Below are 25,549 nucleotides of genomic sequence, written 5' to 3' on the forward strand. Positions count from 1 at the left end.
TGTGGCCTAGAAGGTACTATGTGATCTATTCCCCACCACTTGTCTGACCTTAAATCGTACTATTCTTTGCCTTCCTTATGCTGTTTCAGCCACATTATCTCTGCTGTTCTTCAAACACATTTCTACATAGGATTTTTACACTAGTAGTTTCTTATTCTTGGTGTTTCCCCCAGATATCCACGTGGATCTCTCTTTCACTTCATTCAGGACTCTGTTGAAAGAGTTCTCTTTCCTCATCATCCTTTGCAAAATAATTACCTTCTGCTCCTTTCACTCTGTTTCTTTATTATAGTATATTTTACTTACTGGTCTTGTCTCCATTAGATTGTAAGCTCCACGAGAGGAAGAATTTTGTTTTGTTCACTCTTGTGTCCCTAGCCTTGGATTGTGTCTGGCATGTGGGTGATAGTGTTCAATAAATATAGTTAAATTAATGAATTCATTAAATTGTTTCTAAGTGTTGTGACCCAAGATAATCTTGAGTCACACAGCAGAATTGTTTGTTGACTAGAATGAGGGATCTAGTTAAAGAGCCATTTTGAACATTAGGAAGAGAAGGGTTCTAAGTTCCTAAGAGCCCTTCTGAGAATAATCTAGAATATCCTATAACTATATGAAATTGGAGCCATTCTTTTTTTTCTCTCATTTTTTTCTTCTTTCTTTCTCTTTTTCTTTTTTTCTATTTCAAATTTATTTTTCTTAATTGAGATATAATTCACATCCATAAAATTTACCTTTTAAAAATATTCAGTCTGGAACACCTGGGTGGCTCAGTTGGTTCAGTGTCTGCCTTCGGCTCAGGTCATGATCCCAGGGTCCTAGGATCCAGTCCTGCATCGGGTTCCTTGCTCAGTGGGGAGCCTGCTTCTCCCTCTGCCTTCTGCTCCCCCTGCTTGTGTGCACACATGCTCTCTCCCCTCCCAAATAAATAAATAAAAATAATTTTAAAGATAAGTAAATAAAAAATAACAATGTTCAGGTTGATGGTTTTTAGTATATTTATTATCACTTTTTAATTCCAGAACATTTCATCACCCCCAGAAGAAATCCCATACCCTTTAACAGTTTATTTTTATGGATTTGCTTATTCTGAACATTTCATGTGAATAGAATCACACAGTATGTGGTCCTTTGTGCCTGACTTCTTTCACTTAGTGTAATGTTTCCAAGATTCAGCCATGTTATAGCATGTATCAGCATTTAATTCTTTTTATGGCTGAATACCATATGGATGTACTCCATCTTTATTCCATCCATCATTTGATGGACATTAGGGTTGTTTCCACTTCTGCTGTTGTGAATAATGCCCCTATGAATATTCTTGTACCAGTTTTGTATGAGCACATATTCAGTTCTGTTAGGTGTGTGTATGTGCGTGTGTGTGTGTGTGTATGTATATGTATATACACACATACGTACACTCGATATTGGAGTTATTGGATTATATGTCAACTCTGTATTTAACTTTTGAAGGAATTGCCAGATGATTTGTCAAAGTAACCACAGCATTTTACTTTCCTATCAGCAGTGTATGAAATTTTTAATTTCTCCACATCCTCATCAACACTTTTTATCTTTTTGATTATAGCCATCCTGCGGGATATGAAATGGCATCTCATTGTGGTTTTGATTTACATTGCCCTGATAGTGATGTTGGGCATCTTTTCACAGGGCATTATTCATAATAACCAAGAAATGGAAACAACCCAAATGCCCACCAACTGATGGATACTTTTTAAAATGTGCTATATCCATATGAAATACTATTCAGCCATAAGAAGACATTAAGTAGTGATACATGCTACAGCATGCATAAACCTTGAAAACATTATGCTAAGTGAAAGAAGCTAATCACAAAGGATCACGTGTCGTATAATTTCATATATATGAAATGTCCAGAATAGGCAAATTCATAGAGACAGAAAGTGAATTAATGGTTTCCTAGGGTTGGGGGGTGAGAGGAAATGGAGTGACAGCTAACGAGTATGGAGTTTCATTTTGAGATGATGAAAATGCTCTAAAATTGTTTGTGGTGATGGTTATAAAGCTCTGAATATACTGAAAAAACACTGGATTGTACACCTTAAATGAGCAAAGTGTATACTATGTTGATATTTTGAAAAAGTTAAAGATGAAAGTGTGAACTTGTATCATTTTAAGAAATATTTTCATTTTTCTTAGATAAAGGTGAAATCATACCATTTCCTTTTTAATAACAGTAGCTTTGTTAATCTCTCCTCACCTACCCTCACTCCTTTAAACATCTTTTAGGTTTGCCCTTGTTGGTGTTGGATCTGAAGCATCCTCAAAAAAGTTAATGGATCTGTTGCCTAAAAGAGAACTTCATGGTCAGAATCCTGTTGTAACTCCATGCAATAAACAGTTCCTGAGTCAATTTGAAATGCAGTCCAGGAAAAGTAAGCAATCCCTCAGAGGCCTTTATTAAAAGATGTGCATTTTAACCAGTGTTGCTAGTGTTTGTTAGATATTACACTAGAGAAGTCATCTTAATATTTAGTTCATTGGAGAATCCATTTTAGAAAGTCTATCCTTTGAATTAAATCTGGTTTGTGACTATGGTCCAGTGTACTGAAAACCTAGTCGCATTTTTCTCCACCTGTCTCAGACCCAGTATTATATAACAGTGTGCAAGTTCTATAGCCCTGCCATTCTTGTCCTGTCATTCCCATCCTAGAGAAAGGAGGAAACTACATTCTAATCCTTAGATTGAAGGAAGGTTATGTGGATGTGTGTTGTGGTGGGGGAGAAACAACTGGTAACCAGAAAATACTCGTTGATTTTCTGCTTGGCACCAAGACCTTCCACCACTTGGTAAAGTGAATTATAGAAAAGATTTGCCATTACATGCTTAATGAATGCTGTCACTTAAAGAGATAAGGTGGATGATCATGCAATTAACAGAAATTCAAGTGGTTGTTTTTCATTTAATGTTCTAGCACTTAAGACTTAACTGAAGAATATGATACAAAATTAAAGTAATCTATGCTTACTGAAATTCAGATTTCTGTTGGGAGAATTTTAGTCTTGGCTGCTGTAGAGTACTGGTATTTTGAAAGTAACTCATTTACTCACTGGAAATACATTTAAGTCTGGATATTTGAGACTTCAAAAGAACTTAACTAGATGTGAAAGTTTTTTAACCAATACTTCCTCATGTAGTGTGGATAGGCCCAAGGCATCTGCAAGTTAGCCTATAGCATACAGAACTTTGAAATAGAGTTGTTTCTAATAGCAGTGGTTACATTTCAGAGGACTATTTTAATAAATGCTATTTATGAGTATTTGGATATTTGCAGCTACACAATCAGGACAAATGTCTGGGGAAGGTAAAGCTGGTCCTCCAGGAGGCAGTTCACGTGCAGCATTTCCACAAGGTGGTAGAGGACGGGGCCGTTTTCCAGGGGCTGTTCCCGGTGGGGACAGATTTCCTGGACCAGCAGGACCAGGAGGGCCACCCCCACCTTTTCCAGGTAAAATTTTTCTTAAATTACCATGGATAAAATGTGTCTACCTTAATACCTCTTTTCCTTTTCTCTCTTTTTCAAGTAATGCATTATTAATGTGACTTACTCTCCTTGTTATGCTATTTTTGGAATCCAGGAAATTTGATCAAGCATCTTGTTAAAGGAACTCGGCCTTTGTTCCTGGAAACTAGGATTCCATGGCATATGGGGCACAGCATAGAGGAAATACCCATTTTTGGCCTAAAAGGTCTTTATTTTTCTCCAAACTTGCTTGACTTATATATAGAATATTTACATCCGTCTTATTTTCTTACCTCTTAAAAAATCCTTTCAAGACCATTTTTCCTTGTTTCACTTTCTAGCTTGGCATCAGAGTAGAATATAAGGTGGGTGATTTCACTGTAAGAAATGTGTGTACGCTGAAAGGTGGAAACTATCTCTAAGCATTATAATCTTCTTTATTAACGTTTTTTGTTTCAATAATTTTTCTTAAGCATAAATTGAACTAGTTAAATTTGTAAAGATATACTTCACTTTTGTAGTTGTTAGTGTAGCATTTACCATATGGGTTTCATTTAAAGAGAATCTTGGTCTATGAGTTGTGCTTTAAAAGTATAATCTTGGCATAAAGTTTACAGTACCTTATTGAAGTGGTTTTTTTTCTCTCTCTCTCCTCTCTCTCCTTTATTCTATAGCTGGACAGACTCCACCACGTCCACCTTTAGGTCCTCCAGGCCCACCTGGTCCACCGGGTCCTCCACCTCCTGGTCAGGTTCTGCCTCCTCCTTTAGCTGGGCCTCCTAATCGAGGAGATCGCCCTCCACCACCAGTTCTTTTTCCTGGACAACCTTTTGGGCAGCCTCCATTGGGTCCGCTTCCTCCTGGCCCTCCACCTCCGGTTCCAGGCTACGGCCCCCCTCCTGGTCCGCCACCTCCACAACAGGGACCACCTCCACCTCCAGGCCCCTTTCCACCTCGCCCACCTGGCCCTCTTGGGCCACCCCTTACACTTGCTCCTCCTCCGCATCTTCCTGGACCACCTCCAGGTGCCCCACCACCAGCTCCACATGTGAACCCGGCTTTCTTTCCTCCACCGACTAACAGCGGCATGCCTACTTCAGATAGCCGGGGTCCACCACCAACAGATCCATATGGCCGACCCCCACCATATGATAGGGGTGACTATGGGCCTCCTGGAAGGTAAGTTAGTATGTATCTATGACGGTAGACTTGGTGTATTTGATTGGTAAAAGGTACTCCACACTGTCATCACTAAGGTTTTTGTTTTTTTTTAATTATGACCTTCCCCCCAGATACTTAATTTTCTATATTTTCTCTTGTTAGAAGAGGCAGTATCATATGGTGAAAGACATACAGAACTGTTGGGAATAATCCACCTCTGCCACTTAATAAAGCTGCATGATTTAGAGCAAGTCACTAAATCCTGGGGATTCATTTTCATTATTTTTTAAGTTAAAAGAGGTTAATAAAGATAATTTAAGTGAGCAAATGGCCTTAAGCTACTTTTAGGATTTTAAAATGAATCTCCTTTACCATTGGTGATAATACACAGAGCACTAAAGTTTCTTCATTTTAGGAATTAGATTAGTTTGTTATATAAGGTACTGTTGATTATCTCATGCTGATCAGGAGTTCTGAGTAGCAAATTACCAACTTTTAATTAAAACGGGAGCATTCAATAATTTACAAATATATTTGGGTAGATGAAGGCTTGTAAAACACAGTTGTTGTGGAAATTAAAATAATTAATGGTGATCCTTGGAGAAGAGCTGGGTGGAAATCACTATTGAAGTAAGTGATCTCTTACCCCCTTTCGAAAGTCCTTTAAAAACTATCTACTCAAAACATAATTTAGAGAGCTAGGTTTATAATCTTTTGCCCGCTTTAATTTCTTCTGAGTTTATATTTTTAAACTATAACTGTTAAACTACTTTGTATTTCATTTTGTCTGATAATGTCCTAAAGGAATGGATTTGAGCTGCCTAACTCCATGCGATTGCACAGGCTCATGGCAATAAATTTGATGTTGTAAGCAAAGCCCATTGACCATTTTCCATTTGTTGAGGTTGCATCTATATGACTATCAAAAATGCTGTTCTGGAGCACCTGGGTGGCTCAGTTGGTTAAGTGTCTGCGTTTGGCTCAGGTCATGATTTCAGGGTTCTGGGTTCAAGCCCGAGGTTGAGCTCCCTGGTCAGCAGGGAGTCTGCTTCTCCCTCTCCATCTGCCCCACCCCCTACCCCACTCATGTTCTCTCTCTCAAATAAATAAATAAAATCTTTTTTTAAAAAATGCTGTTTTCTTTAGAAAACTGTTAGAACTGCCAAACTAGTATAGCTTCTGTTCACTTTAATTCCAGTGAGTGACTTCATATTAAGTGTTCACCTTTAGTATATGAGAGTGGATTACGTGACTTGGTTTGATTATTTAAAATTTGAGTTTCCTATCCTTTTCCTTACATAATAGAATTTCTGCAGTATTAGGTTTTCATGAATGGGGGGATGGTTATTAATGACTGATTTTTTTATTGAAAATTAGAGAAAACTATCTCACGTGGGATTTTTTTTTTTTTTCTTTTAAGAGGGATAAGATGGGCACAAGTCACAGCATTTAGTTGAAAATGTACCTGTATTTTGAACAACTTGTAATTTGCTCAGGGTGTTTATAAAGTTTGGGGAATAACAGTAATACCTTAAAAGCATGCACAAGCTTAGATTATCTATTTTCTCATTTCATTGGAATGAACTGCTACTGTGTCCCTCAACTCAGTGTCTTATCTAGTAACTAGTAACTCAGATGGGAAAAAATTTTCCTTTTCCTATACTGTACATGTACAGTTTTTTCTTTTTTTATTGAAGTATAGTTGACACAGTGTACATGTACAATTTTTAAAGTTGTGAAGCAGCTTTAGAAAATTTTGGCACTTAATTCATTTTTTTCAACAGTTGTTTACACTTACTATATTTGCCAGATACTCTTCTGGGGATTCAGTGGCAAACAAGATGGTCTAAGATCTTGTCCTTGCCTGAAGTTCTGTTAATTAATCAGACATTTGTTCTCCTTCTGTTGTGAGTTGGGTCCTGTGCCTAGAGGATCCAGACATAAATGTAACCAGATTCCTTACTTGTGTAGGGCTGTACTTTTTGTTCCCAACATTTAAAAATATATATAAATAAAAGATATAATAATATATGATTATCTTATATATATTCATCAGAACAATTTATTATATCTGTTTTTGTATGACTGAAAAATATTATATTGCAGATATCTAAATACATTATTTCTGGCCTCCAGAAAGGCAAGGTTTCTAAGTTGCTACTTTATTTCAGCTGAAAGATAGTGGTGTAAGAGAGTTTTGCTTAGACTTGTCTTTGTAGGATAAATAGTATGCTCCACTCTGGAAAAATAACTACTAGCTCTGAGGCACTTGTCAAAAGCAACTAATATGAATTGTTTTATACTATTACGACTAACTTAGAAAATTTGTTGAGTACAATTTAAGGTTTATTTTTATTTTACAGGGAAATGGATACTGCAAGAACGCCATTGAGTGAAGCTGAGTTTGAAGAAATCATGAATAGAAATAGGGCAATCTCAAGCAGTGCTATTTCAAGAGCTGTGTCTGATGCCAGTGCTGGTTTGTATATATATTTCTTCCTGATTAATATTTCTTATTTATGTTATTAGGAATGACCTAAAACTATGTGCAATCTTGAAGATTGGTCATTTGCATTTAGTACTTATATTCATATCCCCAAATTGTACTTTTGTTTATTTAAAAGACATTGAAGGAAGCTATGTGTCACAGTAATGAAAAGATCCATAATTTTAAATATTTAGGTGTAGATGTAAATTTTATTTTATTTTATTTTAAAAGATTTTATTTATTTGTTTGACAGAGAGAGATAGTGAGAGCAGGAACACAAGCAGGGGGAGTGGGAGAGGGAGAGGGAGAAGCAGGCTTCCTGCTGAGCAGGGAGCCTGATGTGGGACTTGATCCCAGGACCTTGGGATCATGACCTGAGCCAAAGGCATATGCTTAACGACTGAGCCATCCAGTCTCCCTAGATTTAAATTTTAGTCCTTATATTTAATGACTTAAATTTGATTCTCATATTACAAATTAACCTGATTTACACAGCTATAATAATAACAAATTGTGCTAATTTCATGCACATAAGAGCTTTTTCCAAATGGCAAAACACTAAAAAAATTAAGATATCTTCTGTAGTTATTGTAGTGTTCTTCTTTTATAAAATGCTTTATTACTCTTACCCCAAGCGGTTTGGTGGTATTTTGGAAACAATTTATTTGATTTCAGTCCCTCTCCTTTCCCTCATAGGTGATTATGGGAGTGCTATTGAGACATTGGTAACTGCAATTTCTTTAATTAAACAATCCAAAGTATCTGCTGATGATCGTTGCAAAGTTCTTATTAGCTCTTTGCAAGATTGCCTTCATGGAATTGAATCCAAGTCTTACGGTTCTGGATCAAGGTAAAACTTTCCTGTCTCATGTCTATTTAAAACTGTTACTTTACAAATAGAAAAAATACTGTGTTGGGGACTTTAAAATAGGACTTTGATTTTACTTATTACTGTTTATGCAACAGCTAGAGTGATTTTTTTTTTTTTCTTTTTTTACATTGAATCAAATGTCAGGTATTTGCTTGCTTTTAAAACCCTTCAAAGGTTTCTGGTTACTTTTAGAATAAGACTGTAAACATTGAGGCACTGTGTGATACCTGCCTGTCTTTTCAGCCTCATTGTGTACCTCACCCCTTGCCCACTATTCTCTAGTCACAGTGGTCTCTCTTTTCTTCCTCTTGATACATCAATACTTAATCACCTCACTGTTTTTATACTTGATATTCCTTCTGCTTGGAGCCCTTTTCCCTGGCTCTTCACATAGCTGGCTTCTTACTCTTCATGCTCAACTCTATCTAACTTTTAGGAGAGGTCTTCTCCCAGGTTATTCTGTCATGTTCTTTTTATTTCTTTCATAGTACTTAACCATATTCATCGTACTTACCATAATCTGTTTTTTTTAATATTTTATTTATTTGAGGGGGAGGGAGAGGAAGAGGGAAAGAATCCCAGCCAGACTCTATGCTGAGCTCAGAGCCTGCCATGGGGCTCGTTCTCATAACCCTGAGATCATGACCTGAGCCGAAACCAAGAGTTGGACCCTTAACCAACTGAGCCACCCAGGCGCTCCTGTTCCTTATTATTATTGCACATTTCTTTTCACTAGAACATATGTTGGAAGATGGAAGGGGCCTTACGTGTCCTGTTCACTGCAGTATTTCTAATGACTAAACAGTGTTTGGTACAGAATAGGTGCTAAATAAATATTTCTTTGAACAAGGGAGTTAATGAATGAATGATCTATTCTTCAGTTTTCTCATTAGGTAATTCCTTTTTTTAGCATTGCAGCTAACCTTGAAATTTTCCATATTTTTGAAAGGTAGATTTTTAATCTGTACATGATATTCATAGATCTGTCTTCAGTGTACTTTATCTGGTGTTAAAGTCTTCATTAAGATAAGGGAAAGGAGCTTGTCTTTGTCATGGTTGCCAACTTCTAGTACCTTTCTGACCCAGTGTAAGTAAGGATCTTTGTATCCAAACAAATTTATCATAGCCGAAGACCATACCTTACATAGTATTCTTTGTAATTTTTTAAGCTCTACTAATAAGAACTTCTACCTTGATCAAGGAGCTTAGCATCTAATAATGTTTGCTAAGTCTAGCTGTCTGGTGCAAAAATACAAAATAGATACTTCAGCTTACAGGCAATTGTAATTTCCCTATTGTGAATTTGAGAATTTAGTAGAATTTCTTTTTCTTTCTTTCTTTTTTTTAACATTTTTTAATTTAAATTCAATTAATTAACATACATTGTATTATTGGTTTCAGAGGTACAGGCCTGTGATTCATCAGTCTTACGTAATATCCAGTGCTCATTACATCACATGCCCTTCTTAATGTCCATCATGCAGTTACCTTATTCCTCCACTCCCCTCCAGCAACCCTCAGTTTGTTTCCTATGAATAAAAGTCTCTTATGGTTTGTCTCCCTCTCTGGTTTCATCTTGTTTCATTTTTTCCTCCCTTCCCTTATGATCCTCTGCCTTGTTTCACTTTTTGAGGAACCTCCATACTGTTTTCCAGAATGGCTGCACCAGCTCGCATTCCCACCAATAGTGTAGGAGGGTTCCCCCTTTCTCTACATCCTTGCCAACATCTGTCGTTTCCTGACTTGTTAATTTTAGCCATTCTGACTGGTGTGAGGTGGTATCTCATTGTGGTTTTGGTTTGTATTTCCCTGATGCCGAGCGATGTTGAGCACTTTTTCATGTGTCTGTTGGCCATTTGGATGTCTTCTTTGGAGAAATGTCTGTTCATGTCTTCTGCCCATTTCTTGATTGCATTATTTGTTCTTTGGGTGTTGAGTTTGGTAAGTTCTTTATAGATTTTGTATACTAGCCCTTTATCTGATAAGACATTTGCAAATGTCCTCTCCCATTCTGCCGGTTGTCTTTTGGTTTTGTAGACTGTTTCCTTTGCTGTGCAAAAGCTTTTTATTGTGATTAAGTCCCAATAGTTCATTGTTGCCCTTGCTTCCCTTGACTTTGGAGACATGTCTAGCAAGTTGCTGCGGCTGAGGTCAAATAGGTTGCTAGCCTGTGTTCTCCTAGGATTTTGATGGATTCCTATCTTACATTTAGGTCTTTCATCCATTTTGAGTCTATTTTTGTGTATGGTGTAAGGAAATGGTCCAGTTTCTCAGGGGCGCCTGGGTGGCTCGTTGGTTAAGCGGCTGCCCTTTGGCCCAGGTCATGATTTCAGGTTCCTGGGACCAAGTCCCGAATTGGGCTCCCTGCTCAGCAGGGTATCTGCTTCTCCCTCTGTCTCTTCTTCTCTGTCATGCTTGCGCATGCATCACTGTCTCTCAAATAAGTAAAATCTTAAAAAAAAAAAAAAAAAAAGAAATAGTCCAGTTTCATTCTTCAGCATGTGGCTGTCCAGTTTTTCCAACACCATTTGTTGAAGAGACTGTCGTTTTTTCCATTGGGTATTCTTTCCTGTTTTGTCGAAGATTAGTTGATCATGGAGTTGAGGGTCCATTTCTTGGTTCTCTATTCTGTTCCATTGATCTGTTTGTATTTGTGCCAGTACCATACTATCTTGGTGATAAGGCTTTGTAATAGAGCTTGAAGTCCAGAATTGTGAAGAATTTAGCAGAATTTCTAAAAGTATTTTAAGCAGTATACTTTGGTTAAATTACCTGCTTTTTTGTTTGGTTTTGGTTTTGTTTTTTTTTGTTTTGTTTTTAAAGATTTGTTTATTTGACAGAGAGAGAGAGAAAGAGAGCATGCACACAAGCAGGGGGAGAGGCAGGCAGAGGGAAAAGGAGAAGCAGGCTCCCCACTGAGCAGGGAGCCCGATGTGGCACTTGATCCCAGGACTCTGGGATCATGACCTGAGCTGAAGGCAGACGCTTAACCGACTGAGCCACCCAGGTGCCCTTGTTTTGTTTTTGAAGGCAGCTCATGAAACATTTCTTTTTATTGAATAGCAGTGTGAATTGTATCTCAATATTTTCAGTGGTCATAAGTGCTAAGTTTTGAACTCTGCTTCCCACCATGCCTCCCAGCTCCCCACCACACACCCCTGCAGCAAACATATATAAGAAAGTTTCTTAGTGGAGTAGGACTCATGATGAATCATATTTGGGATAGTTACCGTATTTGGGATAGTTATAAATGTAAAATTGATACTTACATATAGGTTTAGATCACCTTACATATAGGTTTAGATTACCAATGGGTGGTAATTTTTATGTATTTAAGTCTCATAATTTAATGAATTTTATGTCCAAAATAACTACCTTCTGTACATTTAGTTTGAAACAACATGTCCTTTGAAATTTTTTCTCCTTTACCTTTCTGTTTTTCTTTCAGTTACTACATGTCTATTTTAGGCTATTAGATGTTACAGATGATAAGATGTATTGCCCCTGTGTGTCTGGTTCCTAGTTTGGGGGTGAATATTTTTAAAAATGGAATTTCTAGTTCATGCTTGTTGGTGAGTTTGTATATCATTATTGGAAGTTCAGAATATCCTAAGTCTAAACTAGATTTGTAAAGAATTTTTGCCTCGGGTACTTTTAAACACTGCTGTCCACTTATGGAGAGCATTAATCCAGTAATTTCTTTTAGAAGACGTGAACGATCAAGAGAGAGGGACCATAGTAGATCACGAGAAAAGAGTCGGCGTCATAAATCCCGTAGTAGAGATCGTCATGATGATTATTATAGAGAGAGAAGCAGAGAACGAGAGAGACACCGGGACCGGGACCGAGATCGGGACCGAGAACGGGACCGAGAGCGCGAGTATCGTCATCGTTAGAAGAAGGTGGGTATTCCTTGTTCCTGTTATATTTAGCATATGTGTTATTAACAGTAATTATAACTCCAAGGCTATTGTTTATACAGTATATACCTACATTTTAAATGGTCCAACTACTTGTTCTGAATTTAATCTTCTGGAAACATCTGAGACAAATGACAGGTGAGTAATGACAGGTAAAAAAAAATTTGACCTTTTATCCTTGAATATTGTATTGCTGAGTTAAAACTTTGAGATTGTTAATGGTCTTAAGAAAGCAAGAAAACAATCAAGAGGACTCATGTCTACTTCTAAAATCTAAAAATTGGAATAGTCTTAATTGCAATAGTTTGCATGTAATTTGAAACATAAAATAGAGGAAGTTAATCCATACACATATATATATATATATAGTGCTTGGACTTTTAAAAGTAAATTGAAAGTTTCCCTTCTTGAACTAACTCCCTAAAACTTTTAAAGAAAATCTAACACTATAATAGCTTATGATACAGGAGGATGGTTTCTCAGCATTGAAAGACCTTTTGTACTTAAAAAAATATTCTTTAGAAGAGACACTTTTCCTGGCATCTGGTTTTTGTTTTAAAATAAAAGAAACCGTATCCTTTAATTTGCAAAGAAGATATGAAACTTAATTAAAATGGGTTCAGGGTACTCCATATCTAAGAATTTTAAATTGTATCAAATCATGCATCCTAGGTAGAATAACCTTGAAATAATTTTATTTGATGTTTCATTCATAAACCATAATCATTTGTCTTTTTTTCTGTATTTTAAAACTATTTCTTGTGTACATTTTTCATAAAGCGGGAAGTTGTCTGTTTATACTTCATTTTCACGTGTAATTTTATTTTTATATTTGTGAACAGCATTTATTCATGTGAAAAGTAGGGGGAGGGCACTGTGAGGCTTGTGCATGTGACACAAAGGTTATTCTGTAAACAAATAATTTTTCTTTATATGTTGGTGGCATATCCAGATTAAATTAGGCTAAAACAAACCCCTTATCAGTAACTACTCTTTACTCAATTATTTTCCATAATCATGGGAAACACTGAAAATTTAGTCATGGTAATTGTTAGTATTTAAATTGTTATGGGCAAAAATTAAAGACTATCAAGTGTATGTAATTCTGTGACAGAATAGCAGTTTCTTTAACTATAATAGATAATATTTTAGCAAATGAGATCCTTTTTGAATAATACTATTTATAAAATAAGCATGTAAATCTTATTTTTATGGTACATTAGCATTTACATTATTTACAGTTTGATGGGCTATTTTAAGTGAAAGGCCAGTTTTAATACTTTCCTAGCATTTCGAACATGCATCTTAAATATTTATCAAAACTTTAATTTTAAAAGTTTTCCATGTATTGTATTATAGAACTTAATATAAATCTCAAAACATTTAGTATTAAGCAGAACATCTCTCACTTTAAAACTGAGCTTATTGAAATTAATACTGCTTTTGGATGTAAGGATTAAATGTTGTGTCATGTAAATCTAAACACTAAATTTTAAAGTTGTAGTTTTTTCCCCCTTGGGTTGAATAGATCTTAATCCCATCTTATGAAAAAAATTCTCAGTGTGCGTTAGTTGTTTAAGGTGAATTGTGGCCAACTTATTACTTGAAATGCATAACTATATCAGTCATTTCATTTATAGTAAGGTACAGGTTCTACAAGTTATATTTTTATTTAGACTTTGCCATTTATCAGTAAGCTTCTAATTACTGAAGGCATGATAACAAAACTTTCATACATTTTTACGTACATTTTTAATCATCTCCAAGATTGGATATGCCCATCAAGGGGCTTCTGAACCAGATTATACCCAAAGTTAATGAGATTTCTTCCTGGTTTTAGTTAAATTAGCATAGTCAGCCAAGTAAACTCCTTGAAAAGTCCTTTGTTAATTTTAAATACTTTGAATTAACTAACATTACATTCCAGTAATGGGTACACCTAACTGTATCATGGCTTGAGTTTCATTACATTCAGACATTAACTATAAATTCTTAACTTGCAAACTATTGTTGACATTTTTTCTTAATCACTGATGTGTACCATACCAAAATTCCCATGTTTTCTTTGTACATTAATCAGAATTGAGTTGTAATATTGTTATGGGCCTTCATCCAAGCATAATTTTACATAAGCATTTCTAGGGCAAAAAATTCTGTTATCCTGGAATATTGTACCTTTGTTACTATACCAGACAGTATTTATTGTGGATGTAGATGTGAATTTACAGGGTTGGGGGCTAGGATTAAGTATATTCAAGTGAAAAACTTTTAAACAAAATAACTATTTGCACATTTAATTATTATCATAATAGGGTCTGTTGACCTTTATAGAAGTTTTTAAATGAGTCCTTTTGAGCTTTCATGTAAATCTTAAATGGACTAAATGGAATACAAGTAACTTGGAAGCTAACGTGAATGTCAGTAAGCGTGTATATAAATAAAACAATAATGTAATTTATTATTAAAGTGATGAATGGCTAAAAGGGCAAATTCTTAATTTAACTGGAAACTTAATGATGTTGGCAAGCTGTTAATGTCTGTCCCATCTTAATTTTTTTTGTGTTTGAGCTGTTGGTAATGTTAATTGCATTCTCTCATTTAAAATATGTATTAATTTTTCTAAAAGCATTCAGTATCTAAGTTCAAGTAGGTAATATTTTAATGGGAATATCAGTATTGTAAATTTTCAGTATGTAAATACATTGTATTTCATATTCTGTAATTTCTGCCTCTATTCTCAGACCACTCTGAGCAAAACAAAAGTAGTTCAGTGTTTTAAGATTGTACACTTCTTACAGAAATAATTTTACTTTCACAGTTATTTTCTTTTAGATTGCATTCCTCTTATTGTTTGGAACAATGCCACACAGCAAATTTCTGTTAATGATTCAGTTTTTCTTTCTGTACAAAGAGTAATGAATCCAAATTATTTTTTAATATACTCTTTATTCATGCTTTTTCTCTCCCTGAAATACGAGGTTTTACGTATTTTCAAATCATTGTCCATTTCTTTGATAAAAATTTTAAGCATCTTGTATTGAATATGGATTAAATAACTACACTTCGTTGTAAGACTTACCATAGATATCATAATCTTAGGTTGTGTTATTGCACAAGATTTAGGGTGGTTTGCATTCTTTATTTAGTTTATAGTTTTTCAGTAATTTGGGAAAAACAAAAAAAGGCAAAAGAATAAAAAGTTCTTTTTTTATATGCTATTTCATCTCCTTAAGATTTAGTGTTACTTTGAGACCAATGTGAAAATTAAGTTCTCTTAATTTCCAATGAATGATACTGGTGGTAATGATATTTAAAAATTATTTTTGCAACTCTTAGGTCATCTGAGATCTGCCTAATATTATCCAGCCTTGTGTTTGTGTTTTCCCATATATCCTAACTGCTGTGCTTCATCTGGATATTCTAGTTCTCACTTCTTTTGCTCCAGGTTTCCTTGCTTTTAATATTTGTAAAACCTGACTACACCCAGCTATCTTAATTGAAGTGACAGAGGAGGGTAGGAAGTAATCCCTTGAATGGATGTATAGTGTGTTTTTTGCTCACTGTGGTTTAAGAATGGGTTTTGTTTACAAATGATTAATGTTCCCTGTTAAAAGAGAATTCAGTGCCAGTATGAGTCACCTTGCTCTCACCTTCATCTCAGTGTGAAATTTACTGCCATTGTTTTAGTTTGTAAATTAGATCACTTTGAATAAGCAATGTTTTGGATGAATATTTAGTTAGCATTGTTTTAAAGAAAACCTAATAACCAAAAAGGGGTAAGTGTGCCATATATGCTCTCCAAATTTACTAATTTGTCTTCTGTGGTAGGGTGTTTTAATCCTCACAGGAAATTCTAAATCACATAAACAGCTTATTTTGAAATGTCCATTTTGTGAAATTTGGGGGACAAAGATGAGTTTTCCTTGACTGTGGTGAAGTTTATTTCTATAGTGAACTTCCTATCTTGTATATGTTTTATAGTGTAATGAAAGACTTTAGTTAAAATGAGGTAAGGTAAGTACTATGTCCACAGGTAGAAAGAAGGAAATAACCTAATGTTGTGGTAGTAAGGGAATTTTTGCAAATATCTATAATAAACAGAATTTTAATGTACTATGTTTTAGTCAACACAAGAAGGAAATTTGATTTACAAGAGTTGACTTACATTCAGAATCTTCTATTTCTTTTGCCCACTCCATCCCTGTTTCTCTCAGTAAGGAGAAATTTTCAGGAAAGAGAAAAGTGAATTTTATTTCACTGAGTTAATAGAAGCACATCTCTGAAAGTGTGTTAGAATTCTTTCAATTCAATATTCAGTTAATTCTTTTAATTCAGGATTATTGTGAAAGAGCCATATCAAATATATATTTGAATCTTACTAGAAAGGTGAATTGGCCATGAGCTTAGAAATACTGATGCTAACAAATTTACTTAGATAAGTTTCCAATATGAGAAATGCTCATAATTTGAGTTGTTAGTATTGGCTTGATCTTACGTTATCTCAAAATACAGGTGCTTCTCTGTATTGAAATTTTACTTAGTGCTTCATTAAAGAGCTGTAGATTCCATTTGTCTTAGTTTTTAAACAAGTGTTTACATAGGTCTTCCTTTTATAACTAATAGCTAAAAACAAATAATTGTGTGACTTTGACATTAACATATTTGACTTAAATGGTATTCTGAAAACATGAGCATTGAATGTATTTGTCACTTTTAAGCTTTTTTGGTATCTTTGTTTATGTAGATGTCTACCTAGAAATTTGAGAGTATAATATGGGATTGGGTTATTGGAAATGGGTTGTATTGCCTTCAAATTTGCTTCCGTTTGAGATTGTAAAATTTGTATTTCCAAATGGATAAATGTAAAGTGTTTAGAAAGAGAAATAAAAACTGTCAGACTACCCCCAGATTTTATGTCTGTATGGTGAAAATGAGAGACTTCTTAATAGTAAAGATCTATGAAGTATAATCAAGCAAAAGATAAGTACATTTGTCCTGCAAAAAGATGTGTGTTACAATATCACAAACAGGATTCTCTACAGAAAAAGTAGTAAAATTCTCCTTTGGAGTGATGAATAAGTTGCAGTGTATGCCATATGTTTTTTTGGGAAGGATTGGGTATTTTTTGTTCACTGTGACTTTAAATAATTTTTCCCTCTTTAATGACCAGATCTCTCGCATCACAACAAAAAGGTTAGGGAGATAACATACTTTTGCAGTAAGATTTATGAATTTCCCAGTAGTGCATCTTTTCTGGTTAGAACACATTCCTTATCTTTCTTTAATACTTTAATACCAGTTTTTAAAAATACATTGCAAGGAATAAAAATAAAACCCATGAAAGCTGCCTTTCTAGATTTTTTTCCATGAAATAATTCCACCTAAAGCTTCAGCAACATAAGATAAAGGTACAATAAAAGGTAACATTAGAGATGGCTTAAGTATCGCATTGAAAAATACGGGCAAATAGAAACTATTTAAAAGAGAAAGTTCAGGATTAAAACATCTGGGGGTTTTTTTTTGGCTTTTTGTTGTTGGGTTTTTTTGTTTGTTTTAGTTGTAAAATTTAGGTTTTTACTGCTAGGCAATGTGAATGCATATGTGTATTGATGCTCTTAAGATACTTACAGCCTAGTTGGGGAGGAAAGGACATAAAATATAATATTTATAGTTGTGACAGAATATTAATTACTCTTAATTATAAAGCAGAAAGTGTTTTCCAATTACTCTGTGGCAAGAATATCACTAAATATTGTGCCCTTTACCTCTTACTACATCATCTTATTAAAATGCTCTCTTGGAATTTATATTTTAAATATCTGGTGTTTCAGTGATCACTTAAATGCAAGTTAATTGAATGTTTCTTTTGTGAACCTCTACCTGAAGTTTGCATATTTTTGTATTCTTGAAATTTTAGTTTATCAGATTTACTGTTTTTTTTTTCTTTGTGTGAGTTTTCAATGAAATTTATCATTGTAGATTCTTATTTAGCTTGTTTTTGGTTAGCTTATATACTACATTAGTTATTTCAGTATAGGTGGAATAGAGTGAAAGTAAAGTAAATGTTTTAAATTTGTATTATGTCTAAAGATTTGTATGTGGATGTCATATTTATTTAAATGTGCATACTGAGCTATATATAAATTTTATTTATAAATTTTGTAACATGAAACAGTTTGATTTATAACATTTGCAGAAGTTCCTGTATGCTGTCAAATAAATACAACTAATTTGTAAAATAATTTATTGCATTTTATATTCAGTTCACATTTGTTAATGAGTTCTTTAGAATTGATATGTGGGTGAATGAAAAATATTTACATTAAAATCATTCAAGCATTTTCCCATTTATTTTTGTAGTATGCATACTTTAGAAAATGACTTATAAATGTTTCCATCATCACAGAAACAGCAGCTGCTATATTTTCATTTCTGTTCCAGTCATTAATTTAATAAGGCGGTAATAACTAAGAAGAATGAAATCAATGTCTCAGTTTTAATCATCACATAAATTGGGAGCATTTCTCCATCATAAAGGCAGCTACTGTTTCAGTTAATGCTTATTGTGTTAGAATACGTAACAGTGAAGTAGATGCACGACTTGTGTATGTATAGTTAAGCCAGCGTTTTTCTGTGTATTGTGGGGAATAGCAAAATCTACATCACAAATTTTGACACATTACAGCTGAAGGAAGAGGAACACCTTCCAAGACAAAACAGTCTTCATGGGGGAAAAATGACGCTTGTCCAGCAGTTTGCTTCTTGTGATTGAACTGAACCTGTAAGGATTCATGGATAAAATGAACAGGAATAGATCTGAATAAAGCAAATCTGCATAAATGGTAACCAGTAGCTCTACTTTTACTTTTTATGTTGCTTAACTGTTTTATTTGAAGGAAACCTGTGTGATTTAAAAAGTTATAGCTTTTGCAACTTTATTACTGGTTATATACATTTGGCCATTATAATGTGCAAGCAATTGGAAAAAACGTCAAGTAAATGCTTGTTTTTATAGTAGTTTGTTCTTGTTAAACATGTTCATATGATAATGTCTGTAAACAGCACCACTTTGATTACAGTAGATGTAGTGTTGTAATAAACTGTTTAATGGGGCTGATGTGTAAAGCTGTTCAAGTTATTTGATGTTTACACCTCAGGGAAAGTCTTGTGTTCAGCAATATCTAAAGATAATGTTACTATGACATTTATACTGTCCTTTAAAAAAGCATTGCAATAGCGTTTTTGGATATGCACCAATCTAATCTTGCGTTCAGTGAATTAAACATACTAATTAAGTGTCTCTTGCCCTTGATTTTGATATTAGAATAGGTGATTACATGGATATTTAATATTTCTATATTCTGCTTTTCTAGCTGTTTTTACCTAGTTAGCTTGTGATTTTGCTGAATGGTATGTAAACTTGTAAAATTTCACAGACATAGCAATCCAGTCAATGTGTTAGGGGTCAAAAAAAATTTTGTGGTTTTAACATTTTAGTAAAAACCCAGACGTTATTTGCCACAGTAATGCAGCTTAATTACAACACAGATGTACTGAAACGCTTAATTGTAAACTGCTAGCATTGAAGAAATATTTTGACTATTCTGATTTGATGCGGCAGTTATTTGCTGTTTTATATTAATAGTGCTTATGGTTTATTTTTGAAGCCATAGGCAGTGTAAATACAGCCGTGCAGCAGACAAATGTGAGTAAGGAGAGCATTAGTTTTATTTTCTGGTTACTGTAGATTTTGGAAGGGCGTGATGCTTACTAATAATGAGTTGTATTCTCCTGTATGTGTAATGGGTGATTATAGGTGTACCCTGTCACCACAGTTTAAGGAATCTTGTGTGTATTCATGCAGCCTTTTGATTCATGCTAGAGTTACTTAATCAAAGATTTTTTCAAATCTGCCTTGCATATAGGCCCACGTTAAAAGCACTTGGCTAGCATGTGTTCTTAATTGCAAAATTAGCATAGGCAGAGTGTCAACTTGATTAGATACTTTTATAGGAAGATCATTCGGAATCACTATTTCAGAAATGAGTTGAATTCCTAAGCAAGTTAATTTGTTTTTAAGATCTGATTATTTTTGAGCAGTCTGGTAATACACATTGGTTTTTTAAAAATATACCCAAATTTTAGGGCAATGCTTAAAAGTATTTAGGTACCCTGGATATTATGTCATGTGCAACTTGTAGAAGCCCTCCAGAGATATGCACTGCAGTTCTTTCATTTTGTCCGCTGTCACACTAGTTCTTACAAAATTAGCTGTTTCAAGTTATTCATGTTATTACTAGTTTTATTTTAAGACATTTTGTGATTTAGAGTATTTGTGCATGGGATCACTGGTGTTTTTAAGAACTGTTTGCTCTCAGAAATTTTTCAAGTGTTCTATCTTGTTGAAAATGCAGTTGCCTTTTTAACATCCTTTGAGAGTTGTATCAAAATCAGTTTTCTTGTTTTGTGTATAGGTGTTTTGTCATTCCTTAGCTTTTTTATATTTTAATTACAATGCCCTAATGTGAAGAAGTATGGACATAAATATATTTCAAGGGAAATTAGTTAATAGTAAGCTTAAAAGGTAAGTAAATGCCCATGAGAATAAGATACTCTCTGACCGTTTTAAAATGGAATTCTAAAAATCTAACCACTTGAACTTGAGATGAAACTGGAAATTTTGTACTAATTAAATCATTTATCTTTTCCTTTTTTATCAGTGGAACCCTTTAATTGCTCATTCTATATCACTCTTCTCCCTACATGGCTGATTTCATTACGTAACTTTTGTTGCAGACAATGTGAGTGTACTAGAATTGTTTGCTGCTAGTCCGTTATTTTTAAGTGTTGTCAGAAGGAAATAACTTTTTGGTTTAACATTAATTCTTACAGTCTTCTACCTGATAACACACGAATGTATAGCAGTAAAGGTGAAAATTGCAAGCCTTGTTTTATTCTTCATATCCCTCTGTTGTTTATGAGCTAATGTTATTTGAAAACTTTTTTTTAACATGTAAAAACAATCCAAAGAGATAAATCATTACATAGACACCAAAAACAAAAAAACACAGAGAAAGAGAGTTTCAGAGACCTTTTCATTTCTTTTTACTAATAATTGTAGTGGAAGTGAAAACAAATTTGAGTTTAACTTTAAACCATAGGCATTTATTAGTGCTATGCGGTCACATTCCTTTCAGCCAGTAGTTATGAATGAGTGAGGCAGCACCTCAGTGGTAATGCTTCCAGAGCAACACTTTGAATCGATTGTGCTGCTTTTAGTTAAAGGACATAACGTTTTGGAAAGGATATTCCAATGTAAATTTGGAAGTGTTTATTTTGTCAGTTTTCATAAGCAAGATTTGGAGTAAGTTGCAGTGGCTGTTGATCATAGTTTATAGCCCATTTAATGGCCCCTTTACCTAGAATATTCTTAAGCAGTTAACTACAATTTGGAGTTCACAGATAACTTATGGATTGTAGCTTAAGGTATTATTTTTCATTTAATTCTCCTGTGGAGAATATTGCTTTGTTTTTTACTAGTTTAAGGTCAGTTCTTAAAATAAACACAGGATTTTAATGAATGTTGTATAACATTTTATAGTGAAAGGGGAAAATTGTTGGAAGGGTAAAGACTTTCTCTTTCCCTTATGTATTTAAATGTGCCAATAACCTAAATACATACTGTTTTATACAATGAAATGCTACTATGAGACTTTCTGTTGGAGTGCTCTCAACATTTTGGTTCATACCTGAATGATCATTGCATTTTCTGTATTTTATAAGATGGCTCCAATTTTGTGTTTTAAGCTTCAGCCTGTTATTTTAAGAGGAAGTTTATGTTCTGATTCTTTACTGAGAATACAGTATTCAGAGTCTTACTGTTTTACAGATAACTGCCTTTTAAATTTTATTCATTAAGTTCATTTGCATCCCATAGCCGTCTGTAAATGTTTCCTGCAGTTGTATGTACTTAAATGCACGCTTATCCATTGTACATATTAGACATTTTTGTGCTAAAATATATTAAGTGGGATTTTTGTAGCAAAGCATTCTATTTTTCTGTTCTTACTCTGTGTGTGTGTTGTTTTCTTACATTAACCTTCAGTTTAAACACTGGAGTATTTATTTCATTTTTTTTAGCAACTTGACTCTTAGAAGCCTTAGACTAATTTTTTAATAAATATTCAACCAAAAATTATAAATTTCTTAAGATGTGGCCTTACATATAGCATTCCTTATGTTTGTAATGTGAGATTTTTGATTAGAGAAATCAAAAGATTCTGGATTAAAGTTTAATTGTAAGTTGAAAAAGAAAATGTGTTAAAATGTCTAGGCTTCTGGGAGGAAGTTCTTGTACTCTTCTTTCTCGGCATTAGAAAGAAGCAATATGAATTTTTCAAATATTCAGGCAATTGTGTCCAGTTTAGATTGATTTAGGTTTGTTTTAACCAATGTTTCTTTAAAATTTCAGGTTGTTGGCATTCATTCTGAGTATGCAGCTACTGTGGTTTTTGTATGGGACATATAAACATTTGGTTAGGTATAGACAGATTTTAATGTTTTAAAGACTTCCTGATATATTAACATATTGTAATAGGAGTCTTAAAATGTTAGGTAGAATTTAATTGAAGTCACACAAATCCTGAAATGGTATCGGCGGATAGTAAATACCATAGAAAGTTTTTCATGTGCGAGCATCCTAAAATTCTGCCATGGGTGTAAATGTTTTGCATTAATTTCATAATTGGACAGACCCTGCATTTAGTAAAAACATTTCATTTTGAAGATGTGTTCTTTTTGTCACACTGTTACTGCATAACACTTCTCAGCATTCTGTAAGTTAAATTATTTTAAAATACAATGGTGAATTCATGTTTATTTTTTTACTTTGAAAATTGTAGTACTCAGGTGGTATTTAATGGGAAAGGATCCTTGGGGTAAATCATAATGTATTCTAAGGAATGCATCTATAACATTGATGACTTTAGCCTTAAAAAAAAGGTCTATTCTTACTCTTCCTCTTCATCCCATGGTATATTAGCAAAGTAGTTTACAGCCTTGTACAGCCTTACAAAGTTGTTTTACAATTTTTAATGGAAAGCCCTTAACAAAAAAATTGTATCATATTACCAGTATCCATGAATTAACTAAATCAAGGTTTGTAAATAATTTGTCTAATACCAGAAGGCCAAAGAAAGTCTTAAAATTTTAGCTGTTGACTCTGGTGACTTCACAGTAAGATTTCTGTGCAAAAGGTAAGGTGATATTTGATCAAAAAGACATCATTTTGGTGTCCATGAGAACTAGACTTCCGTATTAGCTTCTATTAAAAAGCTCATTCCATTTTATTAAAATGTTTGTAATTGCAGTTTTGTGTTTAATGTTTACTTTGTCTTTTTTTTCTTTAGCATTTAGGTGACTGTTCAGCAGTTTGCTATATGGCCATTGTTGGCCCTAAACTGCACTAGTAACAAGCATGGTATTTATCTTGTATTGAAAATAAAAGTTTTGATAATACTTTACAGTTTGTCTTTTTATTTGGTTCATAATTTAACCATTGTGTATGGTATGAATAAATCATATCTATTGGCAATATACAATATAACAGAAATTGGACTGTTGTCTGTATGTTGTCTTTAAGCCAGTGGCTATTTTTTCTTCCTCCCCCCCCCCTTTTTTAAGATTTTTATTTATTTGACAGAGACACAGCAAGAGCAGGAACACAAGCAGGGGGAATGGCAGAGGGAGAAGCAGGCTTCCCACGGAGCAGGGAGCCCGATGTGGGGCTCGATCCCAGGACCCCAGGATCATGACCTGAGCCAAAGGCAGACGCTTAACGACTGAGCCACCAAGGCGCCCCCGCCAGTGGTTATTTTTTTCTGCACTGAATGTTGATGGTCTTTAAAGCAGATGATACCGAGCTTAAAATTAGGCTTTAGAAACCTAAAACAGTTCTAGGCTGTTTTATTCTCAAACCTAAGGTTCAGAAAACATTTGTTAGTTTTAGGGGATTATTAACCTTAGTAGACTTGAATCAAGTAAAAATATTTCTAGATTACAGCAAAAATATTTCACCTGCTAGCTTAGAAACAACAGAGTACTTTTAAAACGGTAACAAATTGTGATTTCAGTAAGGATTTGTATGCCAGCTATTATAGTCAGGCCCAAGATTTCTCACCTGTAGGCTTCAAAGTATGGTGAAGGTAACAAGTCTATAAACAGTAATAATCATATGAGAAATAATAAGTTATTCCTAGGATCCCTTTCCGTGACCCACTGAAATTGTGGTTCAGGTTTTGTTAGTTTCCCTGTTACTCTGTTACATGTTTACATTTTGAAGATTGCATTCATTGATCCACCTTTCATTGAGTTAATTGAGACTCTTGCAGAGAGTATTTGAAAGAAAGATTATTAGGAACATTTTTTTAACCAGATGCCACACATGACTCCATAGCAGTCAGTCAAGACCTGATTTAGTGAAAGATGGACTTTTTTTTATAAAGGATTGGTAGACAGAATCTACCCAGTAACCATTACCATGAAACAGGAAATATTGGAAATGGTTTCCAATGCTTCTTGTTTCCATCTTGTGTCCCATTTATATTTCACTAACAGAGCTGTTGGATTTTTATGTTATATCAGTTCCTGTCAGCTGCTGTTGTCCATGCCCAATAAAGGATAAACACACATGATCTTAACTTTCCAAAAATCTGTATTCAGCTTTATAGGAAAACTTCAGGAAATAGAGTTTACTTCTTTAATGATAACACTGAGACCTGAAGAACGAGTAAGACTTGATGAAGAGGGAAAGGAGGTACCTGCTAGTGAGAGACCTTTGCATAAAAGGGCTTTTGTGTCAGGAGGGAGTGTATTGATAGGAATTGGGAGAATGCCAGTTCGAAAAAGGCAAAAGCCAAGACTAAGGGCTTATAAATCACTTTAAAGATTGCCCCAAGAGGGACGCCTGGGTGGCTCAGTCGTTAAGCGTCTGCCTTCGGCTCAGGTCATGATCCCAGGGTCCTGGGATCGAGCCCCGCATCGGGCTCCCTGCTCTGCGGGAGGCCTGCTTCTCCCTCTCCCACTCCCCCTGCTTGTGTTCCCTCTCTTCACTGTCTCTCTCACTGTCAAAAAGATAAAATCTTAAAAAAAAAAAAAAAGATTGCCCCAAGAATGATGTGGAATCATCGAAGTGTGTGAAGTGTCAATTGCTAGCATTTCAAGAAATCTTTTTGGCTGTAAGTTTAAATCAGGAAAAGAATAGGGTAAACCAGTGAAACTATTAAAGGAATCTTTGACTACAGGGAGATAGGTTAATAGACATGGAGAAAAGTTCATTTAGTGAAAGACTTGTGAAGCTAAATTGCAAATACTTACTGGATGTTTGGATATGAGGTGAGAAAGGCTGGCTTTTAGAGCTTATGTAATGATATACCATTGCCCGAGTCAGGAAATTTTGGGAAGAAAACATGGAGATAGTATGAATTTTGTGCCTTTGAGATCCAAGAAATAGCAAGTAGTAATTAGTTACATGGTCTTGGAGTTTTGAAGATGTGGGTTAAAGTCATAACTTTGTAGTAACAGTTAAAATAGAGAAGAAACCATC

General features: G+C 34.4%; 1 protein-coding gene across 5 annotated transcripts in view; it reads left to right on the top strand.

Moving 5' to 3' along the window:
- Nucleotides 1–23,468, top strand: part of CPSF6 (cleavage and polyadenylation specific factor 6) — a 34,399-nt gene extending 10,931 nt beyond the window's left edge. Inside the window, exons 4-11 of one of the 5 annotated variants that reach the window (XM_031039525.2) lie at nucleotides 2,272–2,417; nucleotides 3,318–3,491; nucleotides 3,622–3,732; nucleotides 4,181–4,685; nucleotides 7,031–7,146; nucleotides 7,852–8,005; nucleotides 11,733–11,928; nucleotides 18,632–23,468. In XM_031039525.2, coding sequence (XP_030895385.1) covers nucleotides 2,272–2,417; nucleotides 3,318–3,491; nucleotides 3,622–3,732; nucleotides 4,181–4,685; nucleotides 7,031–7,146; nucleotides 7,852–8,005; nucleotides 11,733–11,922 — 1,396 coding nt within the window. In that variant the 3' untranslated portion in view covers nucleotides 11,923–11,928; nucleotides 18,632–23,468. Of the gene's footprint in view, nucleotides 1–2,271; nucleotides 2,418–3,317; nucleotides 3,492–3,621; nucleotides 3,733–4,180; nucleotides 4,686–7,030; nucleotides 7,147–7,851; nucleotides 8,006–11,732; nucleotides 11,929–12,008; nucleotides 14,405–18,631 lie in introns of those variants that run through there. The other 4 variants (XM_031039527.2, XM_081822036.1, XM_006743680.3 and 1 more) reach the window with 4 other exon arrangements.
- The last annotated feature ends 2,081 nt before the right edge of the window (nucleotides 23,469–25,549 follow it).

This window comes from Leptonychotes weddellii, chromosome 5 (assembly GCF_054177405.1).
Source record: "Leptonychotes weddellii isolate Sample4059 chromosome 5, ASM5417740v2, whole genome shotgun sequence".
NCBI classification, from domain to species: Eukaryota; Metazoa; Chordata; class Mammalia; order Carnivora; family Phocidae; genus Leptonychotes; species Leptonychotes weddellii.